This window comes from Echinops telfairi, unplaced genomic scaffold, assembly GCF_000313985.2.
Source record: "Echinops telfairi isolate 266 unplaced genomic scaffold, ASM31398v2 ScPeMD7_3533;HRSCAF=4204_0, whole genome shotgun sequence".
Lineage (NCBI taxonomy): Eukaryota > Metazoa > Chordata > Mammalia > Afrosoricida > Tenrecidae > Echinops > Echinops telfairi.
In genome coordinates, this window is record NW_022107431.1 from 105115168 (window position 1) to 105128333 (window position 13166).

General features: G+C 39.3%; 1 protein-coding gene across 1 annotated transcript in view; it reads right to left on the bottom strand.

The window, feature by feature from the left end:
- COL19A1 (collagen type XIX alpha 1 chain) overlaps positions 1–13166 on the bottom strand; it is a 423669-nt gene that overhangs the window by 228121 nt on the left and 182382 nt on the right. The window contains exons 12-13 of the mRNA XM_045294677.1: positions 2594–2647; positions 1029–1061 (exon numbers count right to left, since the gene is read on the bottom strand). Of these exons, the coding sequence (XP_045150612.1) occupies positions 1029–1061; positions 2594–2647 (87 nt within the window). The remainder of the gene's footprint in view (positions 1–1028; positions 1062–2593; positions 2648–13166) is intronic.

Here is a 13166-nt window from a genome sequence, read left to right on the forward strand (position 1 = left end):
CCGCTGTCACTGGGAAGAGTCCCATCCACACTGCTGGGATCTCTTTAAACCTGGCCTTCTGTGATGGACAAAACTTTTACTACTCCTGACTTAGATTCTTAATTCATTATCACTTCATAGGTAACATTAACATAACATCCAAGAGACCTGGGACTAATGGTCCGATTTAGACCTCTTTTTTATTAGGTTTAGAGTAATTCTTAAGCCAAGTCTTTACAGTGAGTGAGAATTTTTAATGATGAGGAAAATCTATAATTATAAATTATATTTAAATATAAATTCATTATATATGATTAAATAGTTAATGATGAACTATTTACATAACTAAGAACAATTCCATTATGTGTACATTATAAACCTTTCTCCAAATTCTGTTACTGAAACATTACTATTTTATCATGTGCAAATCTTTGAAGCAAAGCTAATAGAAAAGCAACTTTGGTATATGTACACACTATGGAATAAATACTTTGAATCAGCACAAAGGGATGAGACCATTATGTTGAGTGAAATTATCAAATCACCAAAGGACAAATATTTTGAGACCACTGCTATCAGGAAAATAAAAATGAAGATGAAAATATTTTATAACAAATAGAATAGACTTTGGGAATTGCGGGAGGTGGGGGAGGGGTGGGGAGGGGAGGGGGGAGGAGTAGTCCTCAGTAAGTGAACAACGGGAGGTGGAGAGATGAAGCAGTAGGCTAGACAGTTGATGGGGTTACCTTGGGTGAATGGAAGAATGGAAGATAGTAGAAGAGACCATTGCCCAAGGTCTGCAATGAATCCAGATTTTTCTCGTAACTACCTGTATGATATTGGGCCAAGTACTTCACTCTTGTGATGTGATGGCACTCAGCCATGCCATCTTTAAAGTGTGGAGGTTTGGCTAGATGTACTCTGAGATCAATTTCAATTCTCAAAATACTCTATGGTTTTAAATTTTGATTTAGTCACAATGAAGTGTGAATAATAAACAGTATAGTACATTTCATTTCAATTTTGCTTTTTTTTCCAAGAATACTTACAGTTAAGGCTGGTCCAGGAGGTCCCATATCTCCCTACAAGAAATATTTTCAAGAAGTTGTAATTACAATAGTATCTTTTATAGCACCTTTCTTTTTATTTATAAGCTTTCTGAATGTGGCAATGCAATATTTATAGATAAATCTTGAAGAAAAAGAAAATACAATTTCATCTTGATAAAAGTCACTGGATAATACAAAATTTTCCACATGTCCCTTTGCTCTCAGGAGTAAAAAAAATCAACTTGTGAACTTCTATGATTTTTGCAACAGCAAAACTTGTTTTGCAAAACTAAAATAATCAGATTTTCTCTTCCTTTGTGTACTAATCTAAAATTAGAAAGAATATCTTTTCAAATCTGGTTGCGTGCCATGGGAGCAGCTGGGAAGTGTCACCGCAACAGATAATTTCTCACAGAGTTAGTACGGGGATCAGCAGAAATAATAAGTGGATTTCCCCACTTTATGCCTCCCAGCTGCAAGAGTGAAGCAGTACCACTGCCTTTTCTAAAGCTCTGCTGAGTAGGCATTGCACTTGGCATCAGCTGTAAGAGCCTTTGCCTAGAGTTACGTGTTTTTAAAGCACTAAACGGGTTTTGCTGACTTATATGAATACAAATTAACAGGTGGACATATTGTTAATTAAACTATTCAAAATATTTAAAAAATAATCCCTCTAAGTGTTCATTATTTCGTGAGTGGTATGGCACTACACGCATTGTTTTGTCAAGACTCTTTCACCAGGTGCCTGAGTCATTAAGACTATATATCCTGCAGCTCTTGTTCAGAGTGACCTTGAGGAAACAACCTTCATGGAATGGTGCATTGTGGAGGTTGTATTTTCCAGTTCAGAAAAGCTTTATGAATGACAGTGTCAATTTTTCATCTAGTCTGATGGTTTCAAAAGTTAATACTTAAATTATGTAATTATGACCTGTTGGAAAACTGAAATTTTAAAAGCTATTGAAAAATAGTAACTGTCTAAATCGGTCACTGTAGAGGTAAATATTGAACACTGACAATGTGACTTAAAGTGCTGAGGATGGAGAACAAAACAACGCAAATCACACCCACCCACAACTCTCACGCAAATGGAATCAACTAATTGATCACACCTGAAGCACCTCTTGCTTTTTTTTAATTGTCCTTTCAAAGCCATGCTAATACACCTTTGTGAAATAGCACGTAGATAAAGAAGAGGGAAAATGGAGCACTTGGACTAAATATTTGCCTCCTTTTCTGAAAGAGCTACTTACTTCCCCCTCATGTTAGTAGCTCAGTGTTGTTGGCAAACTCCACTGAGATAAGACACTTGCTAATTTGGTGATGGCATATTTAATTCTGTTAAGCAAGGGAAAGAAAAGGCAATCTTGTAAACATGAATTAATGTTAAATAACCAGTGTGCAGTTAGTCTCTTCAAATCAATTAAAAGGTCCACAAGGCTTTTATTGTGCCTTGGGTTAATTTTAAAATGCCTCTGGCTGTTAAACATTGTCCACGAGCAGTCCCTGTACAGGTTCCATGGAGCTCTCTTGAGGAACGTCACATTGCTGGGTGACTACTATACCTTTTCTCCTTGCGGACCAGGTGGACCACGGGGACCCATGTCACCTTTCAAACCCTGTACAAAGAATACAAGCAAAGTGATTTTTACAGTTTGCAGAAAGTTTCAATTTCGAACAAGCCATTAGTAGCAAAATAAATCATAAACGACTGAACCCTCCACACCCATTGCTGGGCTTGTCCTACGGAGAGAAGCAGAGACAACTGGCCGTAAAATGATAAGCCACATCTGTGCTGTGCTGGGTATGGATACATTCAATCAGCACCAACCCGCAATACTGCATATTTGTGCAACTTTGCTTCCTGCTAAAATTACATTAATTCACCATCTGGGAGAACATCATTTAAATCTATATGAGTTTTTAAGTATCTACTTAGGATTAAATTTGTGGATGTTGTAAATACCTCTGATTTAGCATTGATTTGGCCTTTCAAAATTTGCCAAAAAAATTAACAGTTAAAACAAAGACACTTTATTTCTCTACCAAGAAATCAAATAGTCAAGGGGAAAAGATTGAAGAATGTTTTTATTGTTTTTGTTTTTTCAGAAATCTGGGATAATAGGTAATCACTTTCTTATTTCAAAAGTACGTTGTAGTTTTTACATAGATGTAGCAAATAAAACTATATAAATCATAGATATCAGATAAATATTCTCACAATTTCTCCCCTAGTTTCTTGAGTATTTTAATGGGTATTTAGTTAATTTGACTCAGAAATGACAGCTTTCAGGAATCCCACCATAGCTCTCAGTGGAGACCAGTTCCACGACTCAACAGTATTTATAGTGTAAATAGAAACATAGATTCTGTTTGGTAAGTAGCAAAACAAAACCAAAAAATCCTTTTTACTTAACATATTAGATAAAGAAAGAATAATAATGGTACGAAGAAATATTCTTAAACCCCATGCCAAAAAACCCTGCTGCTCTTGAGTTAATTCCAACTCATAATGACCCTACAGGACAAAGGCAACTTGTTCCACAGGGTCCCGTGGCCTGTAACTCTTTAAGGACACAGATCTATCACATCTTTCTCCTGTGAAGTAGCTGGTAAGTTTAAACCTTTTCATTCACAACTGAGCACAGTCACTACTGCTCCATCAAGGCGCCTCAAAACCACCTAGCACACAGTAACTCCAAGTGCTTCATTGCTCCTGCCTATGAGTCCAGCTACCACTGCTCTGACGTTTCCTAGGGAGTAAATTATGTCCCTCCCAAATCACCTATCGCCACTCAATATGATTCTCTGAAAGAACAAAAATTTTGGTTATATTCTTGCTTCATCAGATGGTGTAAGATATGAAAAAATATATATCATTTATTAAGGGTTAATGAAGGTGGGGGGGATAAAGAGGAGCTGATATCAAAGGGTTCAAGTAGAAAGAATGTTTTGAAAATGATGGTGGCAGCATCTGTATGGGTTTGCTTGATTTAATCAATATATGGATTGTCATAATATCTGTAAGAGCCTCCAATAAAATGATCAATAAATTTAAAAAATATATATATATATATTCTTGCTTAAGAAACGAAAACCTTATACTTTTAGAGAAACAGAACAACATATAATTGGCCAAATAATTTTATAGTTGTATAAATACTTTCTTGGCTAAAACTCATAGAGACCCAATGTACAACAGAACGAAACAGTGCCCTGTTCTGTGCCATCTTCACACTTGTTCTTATGGTTGGCTCATTGCTATAGCCACCATGTAAATATATCTTGGCACGCGCCTTCCTCTTTTTTGGGTGCTCTTCGACTTTAACCAGCATGAGGTCCTATTCTCAGAACAGGTCTCTTCTGGTAGTGCAGTGGCTACGATTGGGCTGCTGTTTGCAACCACTGAGCACTCCACTGGGAAAAGATGGGGCTATCTACTTCCACAAAGAGTTAGCCTCAGAAACTCACACAGGCAGCTTTAGCCTATCCTATAGAGTCACTATGAGTCAGCATCAACTCTATGGCAGTGGGTTTGGTTTTTAGGTCTCTCCCTATAACATGCCCAGAGTATGTGAGACAAAGTCACACAACCCTAGCTTCTAAGTAGCATTTTGGTGTACTACTTACAAGACAGGTCTGTTGGTTGCTTTTGCTATACACGATACTTTCAATATACTTGCGATAGGGGATTCTCCTATTATTTGAACATTCATTTTTTTTCCCAAATCAAACAACATGTATTCTATTTATACATGCTACCAGAGTAAAACTTGGCAAAGCATGTTGCGAACACTATGAGAAGAAACTGTGAAATTTCTGTCAATAGATTCTATTATTAATTAGCTCTTTCATTAGTACATTCACTTAATAAAACATTGACTGTCCATCTTGTGTACCAATCACTCTTCTAAGTCTTATCTCTCCCCTGTGTATGTCAATTACCATGAACTACACGTAGCTTTTGAGCACTAAAAATGTGACTAGTCTAAAGTGACATGTGATTTGGGTAGAAAAGTGCATTTGATTTGTGAGACTCGATTCAGGACCAAAAACTAATGAGTAAAGTATCTCATTAAAAATAAAGGCTTGTCTCCGAACAAGCAGCCATCTAAGAGAGATGTCAACTGAGTCCACGTGGAAGAAGCACACCAACATCCGTCACTGAAGGATGGAATCCATGTAACCCAAAGTCAAAGGGGGAATCAGTGTCAGAGGTTAAATTGCGAGAATCTGGTGTTCAGAAGGAGATGGATGACAGTGGGAGCCCAAGAATCGTATGTGGAATGACACAGTAAGTAAGCCTCCAGAGAACTCCGCCAATCTAAAATTGAGGTGGGAGAGGAAAGCACTCACTTGGGAGAGAGGAGTATAGAAGATCAAAGGCAGAAATCAGACCTGAACAATTAAATCTCTGCCAGTAGATTCCCCCCTATGATGAAGGCTGGACCCGATCTGGTTTCCAAAATCATCTGTATTTTCAGTTTGTTTTTTTGTTCACTCATAGTACAGTGCTTCTCAGAAATCCTGTGTCAATGGAGGGGGCCCTCTTGAAGCTGTGTTTTGTGCTTTCCAGTATTGAAATACAGGATTGATGAGCCTATAGGGACAAATAGAATAAGGGGTTCGGGGGAAGGGGATAGCATGGTGATGGTGGGTAAAAGGGAGACGATGTCAAAAAGTCCATGTACAAAAAGAACAGTTGGAAGCTGACTGTGGTAGCAACTGTACAATTCCACTTGATGTGATTGAAATATGGAATGATATATGTACTAAATCCCACCTGATAATAAAAATATATTTATATTAATTACATGTTGAAATTATATTAAATGAATTTCACCTGTTTCCTTTTTCTTTTCCATGTGTGGTACTATACAATTTACAGTTGTTTTGCATTTGTGGGCCTCTGTACAGTGTTGATATGTTGTTGCTGTTGTTACTTGCTGGGTGCATAATCCTAACTCATGATGGCACCCTGTGTGCAGAGCAGAACAGCTTCACTGATCTTTCAGGGCTGGAACGCTGTAGAAGCAGAATTCTAGATCTGCCTACTAACAAACTTCAGGTGGGTCAAACCATCAATCTGTTGGCAAATAGGCTACTTTGTTGTTGTTAAGTGCCACTGAGTCAATTGTGACTCATAGTGACGCTAAGTGACAGCTTAGAATTGTCCCACAGGCTGTCATCCTTACAGAGGAAGTAGGGCTTTCTGGCATGGAGCTACTTGGTTGATTGAACTGGCAACCTTCTAGGTAGCAGTCAAGCTCGTAATCATCTCAGGAGCATCACCAGGGCCCCTGAGATACAAAAAGAACGAGAAATCAATGTTCCTGCCCTCATGGAACTCTTGTTCCCAGAAGCGGATGGCTGAAAATAAACAGCTGAATATGGTAAGCATCAAGGAGAGAGTGGCTATTTCATTTAGTCCCACATAGAGATGCATAAAGGTGACATTTGATATCTCAAAAGAACCCAGCCTTACAAAGAGCTTGGGGAAAGTGTGAAACTAATAACGTTTTTCCATCGAGTCAATGCCAACTCATAGAGACCCTATAGGACAGGATAGTACTGTGTCTGTGGGTTTCCGAGACAGTAATACTTTACAGGCATAAAAAGTCCCATCTTTCCCCTAAGGAGCGGCTGGTGGTTTTAACTGTTGACCTTGTGTCTAGCAGCCCAATTCATAACCACTACACCACCAGGGGAAAAAAGTAGGATAGAGCAAAAAGTGAGCACAAAGGTCCAAGGTGAAAGGAGTATCATGAACAAGTAAAAAAAAAATTGAAAAATTAAGTCAATGTTTAGCAGGACTATAACACATAGAAAAATGCAGTTCATACTAAGGAGGGTGTGTTTTATTTTAAGTGCAAGGGAACATCAATTGTTTTGAGCATGAATATAATTAATATACCTTGACTTGTGTTTTCAAAAATATAAACAAACAAACAAACAAACAAATCACGAACACATTCCAGTTAAGAGTGCAGGACAGCTGGGGCAGGGTGGTGACAGTGGAAAGAAAAAGTGCCTCTCAGGACTTGTACTTAAGCTGGAAGAGGTAATAGGAGAAAGGAGGTTTCTTCGTTACCTAGTGCTGCTATAACCAAAACACCAAACGGATGGCTTTAACACACAGAAATGTATTCTCTCAGAGTTTAGGAGACTAGAAGTCCAAATACTGAGCACTGGTTCTAGGGCAGTGGTTCTCAACCTTCTTAATGTTATGGCCCTTTCATACAGTTCTGCATGTTGTGGTGACCCCCAACCATAAAATTATTTCTGTTGCTACATCATAACTGTAATTTTGATACTGTTATGAATCATAATGTAAATATCTGATATGCAGGATGTATTTTCATTGTTACAAATTGAACATAATTAAAGCATAGTGATGAATCACAAAATAATATGTAATTATATATTGTGAAATATTTCTAATGACAAATAAATGAATTTTTGTCTCTTGAAGCATGGTGTAGCATGGGTAACTGTCTTCACACAGGGTACACATATGTGGGTGTATCTGCATGTGGGTAGACCCGCCTGGAGACGGATAGAGGAGAGGTGTTTTGGTTCCTAAGACCACCAGAGATATGTGTTTTCCGATGGTCGAGGCGACCCCTGTGAAAGGGTAGTTTGACCCAATGGGGTCACGACCCACAGGTTGAGAACCGCTGTTCTAGGGGCAGGCTTGCTCTCTCTGTCAGCTCTGGAAGAAGGCCCTTTTCTCCTTTCAACACCTGTGGGCCTGGCATTCCCTGGAGATGTTCATGCTTCTGCATCGATCTTCCACTGGGTTTTAGTGCAGGAAGCCAGGCTTCAGAGAATGTATTTCACTCCTGGCTCTTCTTTCGTGGTGGTGGTAGTTGCTTCTCTCTCCTTGTACGTCTTGTAAGATAAAAAGTGACAAAGGCCACACCTGATTGGGCTAAACTTTAGAGACCAGTCTCTGGCCTGCTAGCTGTAAGGCCAGCAGTTGGAGACCATCAGTTTCTCCATGGGAGAAAGACTAGACTTTCTACTCCCATAAAGAGTTCAGTCTCGGGGCAGACTCACCGGGAAAGTTCTATCCTCTCCTATTGGGTATGAGTATTGGCTTGATGGCAGTGAGCGTGGTTTGGTTTTTGGAGTCCTGGGAAAGGACATCATGGTTGATAAATTGGAGGGGCAGCAAAAGGGCGAAGTCGCTCAAAGAGATGGACTGACACAGTACGTTGCAACAATGGGCTCATGCATAGAACTATAATGAGGATGATGGAGGACCGGGTGGTGTTTCGTTCTGTTATGCATGGGGTTGCTATGGGTTGGAACTGAGGTGAGGACACCTAACAATGAGTAGTAGAATGAAGAAAATGTTCTAAAGCTGACTGCAGTGATGATTGTACAATTCTTCTTGATGTGATTGAACTATTGCGTTGTATGATATGTGAATTACATGACAATCAAAAGGTTTAAAAAAAAGAGTTACAGTCTCAGAAAGCCTTAGGAGCAGTTCTACCCTGTCCTATCAGGTCACTATGAATAGGAATTAACTTGATGCGAATGAGAGAGATCATAGAACTAGGGACCAGATTTAAGTAAACAGTGTCCAATGCTGCTGGACATGTTCAAGGCTTCAGAGTGTAGAATTCCAGTGAGTCATAAGAGAAACAGCATGTTATGCATAGTTTTAGGTAAGTTATTGAGCTTCCCTAGAAAATAGGTATAAGTAATAGCTACCTTGAAGGGTTGTTCTGTGGTAGAAACTTAGAGTAAGGTGCACTTAAATATTGCTTTTACTTTTCAAGTCCAAGTTTAAGGAATGATTACTAGTTCTTTCTGTTCCATTTTGTATTCATTTTGATGGCTATATAACAACTGTGCTTGCACTTACGGAGGATAAAATGCAATTACTAAATGCTTTTGCCAAGCTTCTATATTTATGGCCATAACAAAGTGAGTCCCTGTAACTTATGTCCTCCCGTAACAATGAACCACGTAATTAAGGCCATGGCATCATGACAGGCTCGGAGGGACAGATCAGTAATGCTTTTCTCAAGTGCAGTGCTTCTCCTGGTGTCACATTGCTGCTGCTCTCGATGGTTGCTGAGTGCTGGGAATAAAAAGGCACAGTGCGCACCATGAAGCATAAAAACTAAGTCGAACAGACCCTGAGTGCAATACTGAACAAGACGGATAGCTATTGTCAAGGTTCTCAGTAAAAGTCGTTTGTATAGAAAGATTCTCAGATGCACAGTATTTGACTTTACATGCTATACAAAAATAAGCTATTATCTAAAAGCAATACGAAAGCAGGACAATAGCACTACTAGAATTTTAAAAGCAAGTAGACTCTGAAAATAATTTTTATTTGAAGACTGACTATGCTGTATGGCATCTTTAAAGATCAGAAGATGCTACAAGTAATATGTTATTTGTTAAAAATTTGAACCCATTAATTAATTCTTGAGCTCAGACTCTGCTGATTACATCATATCCCTTAGCCATGGCACCAGCTATAGCCGTCAGACAGCTCTGGCTTTGTGATTCCAATATTTTTGTGTTCAGTGGTACTGATTGCATTGACCTAAGGAGATTAACGTGATTACTCTGGAAACATTAGACACTATAGTTCTGATAAGGGATGTTTCAAAGATGCAGAGGAGACTACAGTCAATGACTGATAATCTATTTTTCAAAGATTATAAAATACTACTAAACCAAATAAAATGGTCCATATTTTCAAATGAATGTGCTTTATTTACTTCAGTTTTCTAATAGCTAATGCTTATATTGCTGTCACTGTATGCTAGATAATTCCCAATATAATATGTTGTGACCCTTCAGTGCTCATATCAGTCCAATATTAGGATTCCATAGAGTAAATGAAGAAATTCAGGCACAGAGAGGTTAAGGAAGGTGTTTATGCTAGCTAGTCAGTGGTTGAAATGGTATTTGACTGTAGAGGCCCATTAACAGTTACATATACATATATACACATATACACACAGGTATACATATATGCACACACATATATAACACATAACATATGTATATCACATTAGGCAATAATCAAAATCATTTTGTTATAAACTACAAAATCTTGTATCTTAAAGGTTAAGCTTATTTTAGATATTTGTGGTAGTGTGGGCTGACTAGAATATTCAAATTTTTGACAATTTCAATATGTATTTGGTATGCATATAAGAAAAATACAAACCTGTGTTTACTAACACCATGGAGACAAACGTGAAGTTTCCCTACACACATACATCTTCTCGGCATCCAGAATGCACTTAGAACTGTGTCACAGCATGTTGTGGTTTGTGTTGATCCATGGCAAAGGGCTGCTACTGGCTTTGATTCAGTAAGGCCCAATGATGCCAAACATAGCCCTCTTGCAAGACAGCCCCACATGACAATGAATTATTCTGCCCACAATAACAATAATATTTTGTTGAGAAAAACTGAACTGCTGGATACTTCCGTGTAACCGAGGTTCCTATTTTCCAAAGTAAGCTTGCCTATTTGGTGGAAAAGATGGCATGTGAGAAGTTGTGAAAAGATATGTTTACATTAAGATATAAGCAGTGTGAAAGAATAAAGTCTGTCAGTAAAAAAAGGGAGGCTGTTGGCATTCATTTAGAAGGAATATTAAACCCTTCCAATTTTCTCTCAGAAAATAGCTGGAGTGAGCTGGCCCACTGAATTTGTTCACTATGCATTCTAACTGAATATTTCTGAAGTTATAATCCCCATCATGGCTTGACTTTAATTCAAATTGAAATAGCCATTAAAATACCCTTCATTCCATGAGCACGCGTACCTAAACTTATTGAAAGTCAGAGAGCGCTGTGATAAATGCTGCATTATTTTAGTTTGTAGAGTCAGTTCATTTTAGCTTTGGAAAATAGGCAGTGACAAGTGTGGCATAATTTGATGGGAAAAATCGGAGGCTTTCAGTCAAATATGTAGGGTTAGTGGCTGATTTCACCATCTTATCAGAAGTTGCTTAATTTCTCAAGTCTCTATTTCTTGCCGCTGAATAATAGGGATATTATCGCTCCTTAGTTTAGCTCCACTACAGGTAAGGGTGATCGTCACATTTCAAATTCCTTATGAAACAGTTTAGGAAGGACATCAAAATAGGAATGCCACCACCAATGATGTAACAGCAGGACATCTGATTCTTTACTCTTGGTGATCGCTGGAGAACGAGTGAGACGCTCATGACTTTATATCTCCTTAGTCAGGACTCCTGCATATTCTGAACAGAATAAGGAAAGGGGGCAAAAAAACCTCCTCTAATCTAAATATTAATTAACTAAGTGAGAAGAGTTAATGTGCTCTGCTGTGCTTTATAGTGCACCTAATGAGCTATGTTCAACAACTGTGGTACTAAAGAAATGAAGCCACAGCAGTTGGGGCATGTGGAGGTTTCGTCTGAGACCTTTTCCAAGGAGAAAAGGCCTCTGCGCCCTGACTGGGCGTGTTCCCTCGGTAAGGTGGGTCTCATTTGGATACAGAACCTGTACAGCAGATGCCACAGCATCTGGGAACAAGGCTTTGCTAGGGTTGGTGTGTGTCATTGAGTAGGCCATCAAATCGATGTATGTATTGACTAGTTGATTCTGAAAAATGAAACCACCTAATGACAAATCTCTAAATTAACATGAATGCTTCTCATGTCCCAAATTGCTTTTTGCGTTTATTGAAATTTGGGGGAAATCCTTCATTTCAATTCCAACATTGTTTTTATGAACTCTTAACATTCTTTGCTCTGCTTCTCTTTCTCAGAAAGTGCACATATATGTAGCTTACGGCAATGCAATGAATACCTTGATATGGTTCTTTGTCACTCTCGCCAAATGAAGGGTTAGGACCACGAAAATGTGAAGTGCTTGTGGGCCACCAAGTGGATTGGGTGGCTTGTTAAAAATGCAAATAAGGTACACAGTACACTTGTGATGGTGGGACTGTGCAGATAAGATGTTTGGAACCCTAATGGGGGAATTGGTCAGTTTTAGGACCCTGCTAACCTTTAAATGAACCATACCAAAAGCAAAAGGACAACTCACTGGCATCAAGAAAGAAGAGTCGGGAGTGTAGCACCCCCTTTGTCGATGCTGAACCTCTTTGGTCCCAGAGAAAGAGGGCCATGAGAGCTGAGACCAGGAGAGTCAGCAAGCAACAGCCACAGAGAAGGCATGGTAGCCAAGGTAGCAGAACCCACACGACAGAGAACAGCAAGCTTCCTGGCCCACAGAGTGAGGACACAGAATACTTTCAGACATGAGGTTTGCTGACAGATTGGTGGGCTCTCAGGTATTTGTCTGGGGAGATACATTTGCTGATTCACAAAAGTAGAACTGAGCCCCTTTGGAGCTAGGATCACTGGCAGAGCAAAGATCTTGCAAACACTTGACCAAGCAGAGGAGAGACCAAGGGGTTGCAGAATGGAAAGGGGCCAAGGGCTGAAGAGTAGTATGCCGGAAGGCATGGCTCAGAAGAGGCTGTCCTGTTGAAGAATTTTATCCTGAGGGTTGCATCCACTTGTGTGGGCTAGGACTCTCAACAGTTTCACAGTTAAAATGGAGTAATCCCCTCATGATGAGATCTCCTCTGTGATCTGCTTTCAATGTAAGTGGAGGCTGTGGAAAGATTGTTTGCATTTTGCTGGTCTGCACACTGTATCTGTTTTTTCATCTGCTTTGGATTTAAGCCAGTGGCCTGTTGGATTGCTAGCTGATCCTGGGAGTTGTCAGCAGCCTGTCATCTTAACTGCTTATAAGGATTCCTTTGCCTCTGCAGCTACAATCCTGCAGTTTGACTTGCCAATCAAATTTATCCACCCCTGCAGCTATGTGAGTCAAGGGAAGACATTTGACTCATGAACATGGACTTGTCTGCATCTACAACTACGTGAACTGTTTCCTGGACATAAACCTCTCTGTATATCTGGTGGAGCATTGGGATATGCATAGGGATGCTAGCTTCAAGGTTAGCAATTCAAACCTACTGATGGGGCATTCTGCTTCTGTAAAGATTTAGAACCTCATCAAAAAGTATAGCATCTGGGGTCTTAAAGGCTTGAAGGTAATCAAGCGGCCATCAAGCTCAGAAGCAACAAAGCCCACATGGAAGAAGCACACCAGC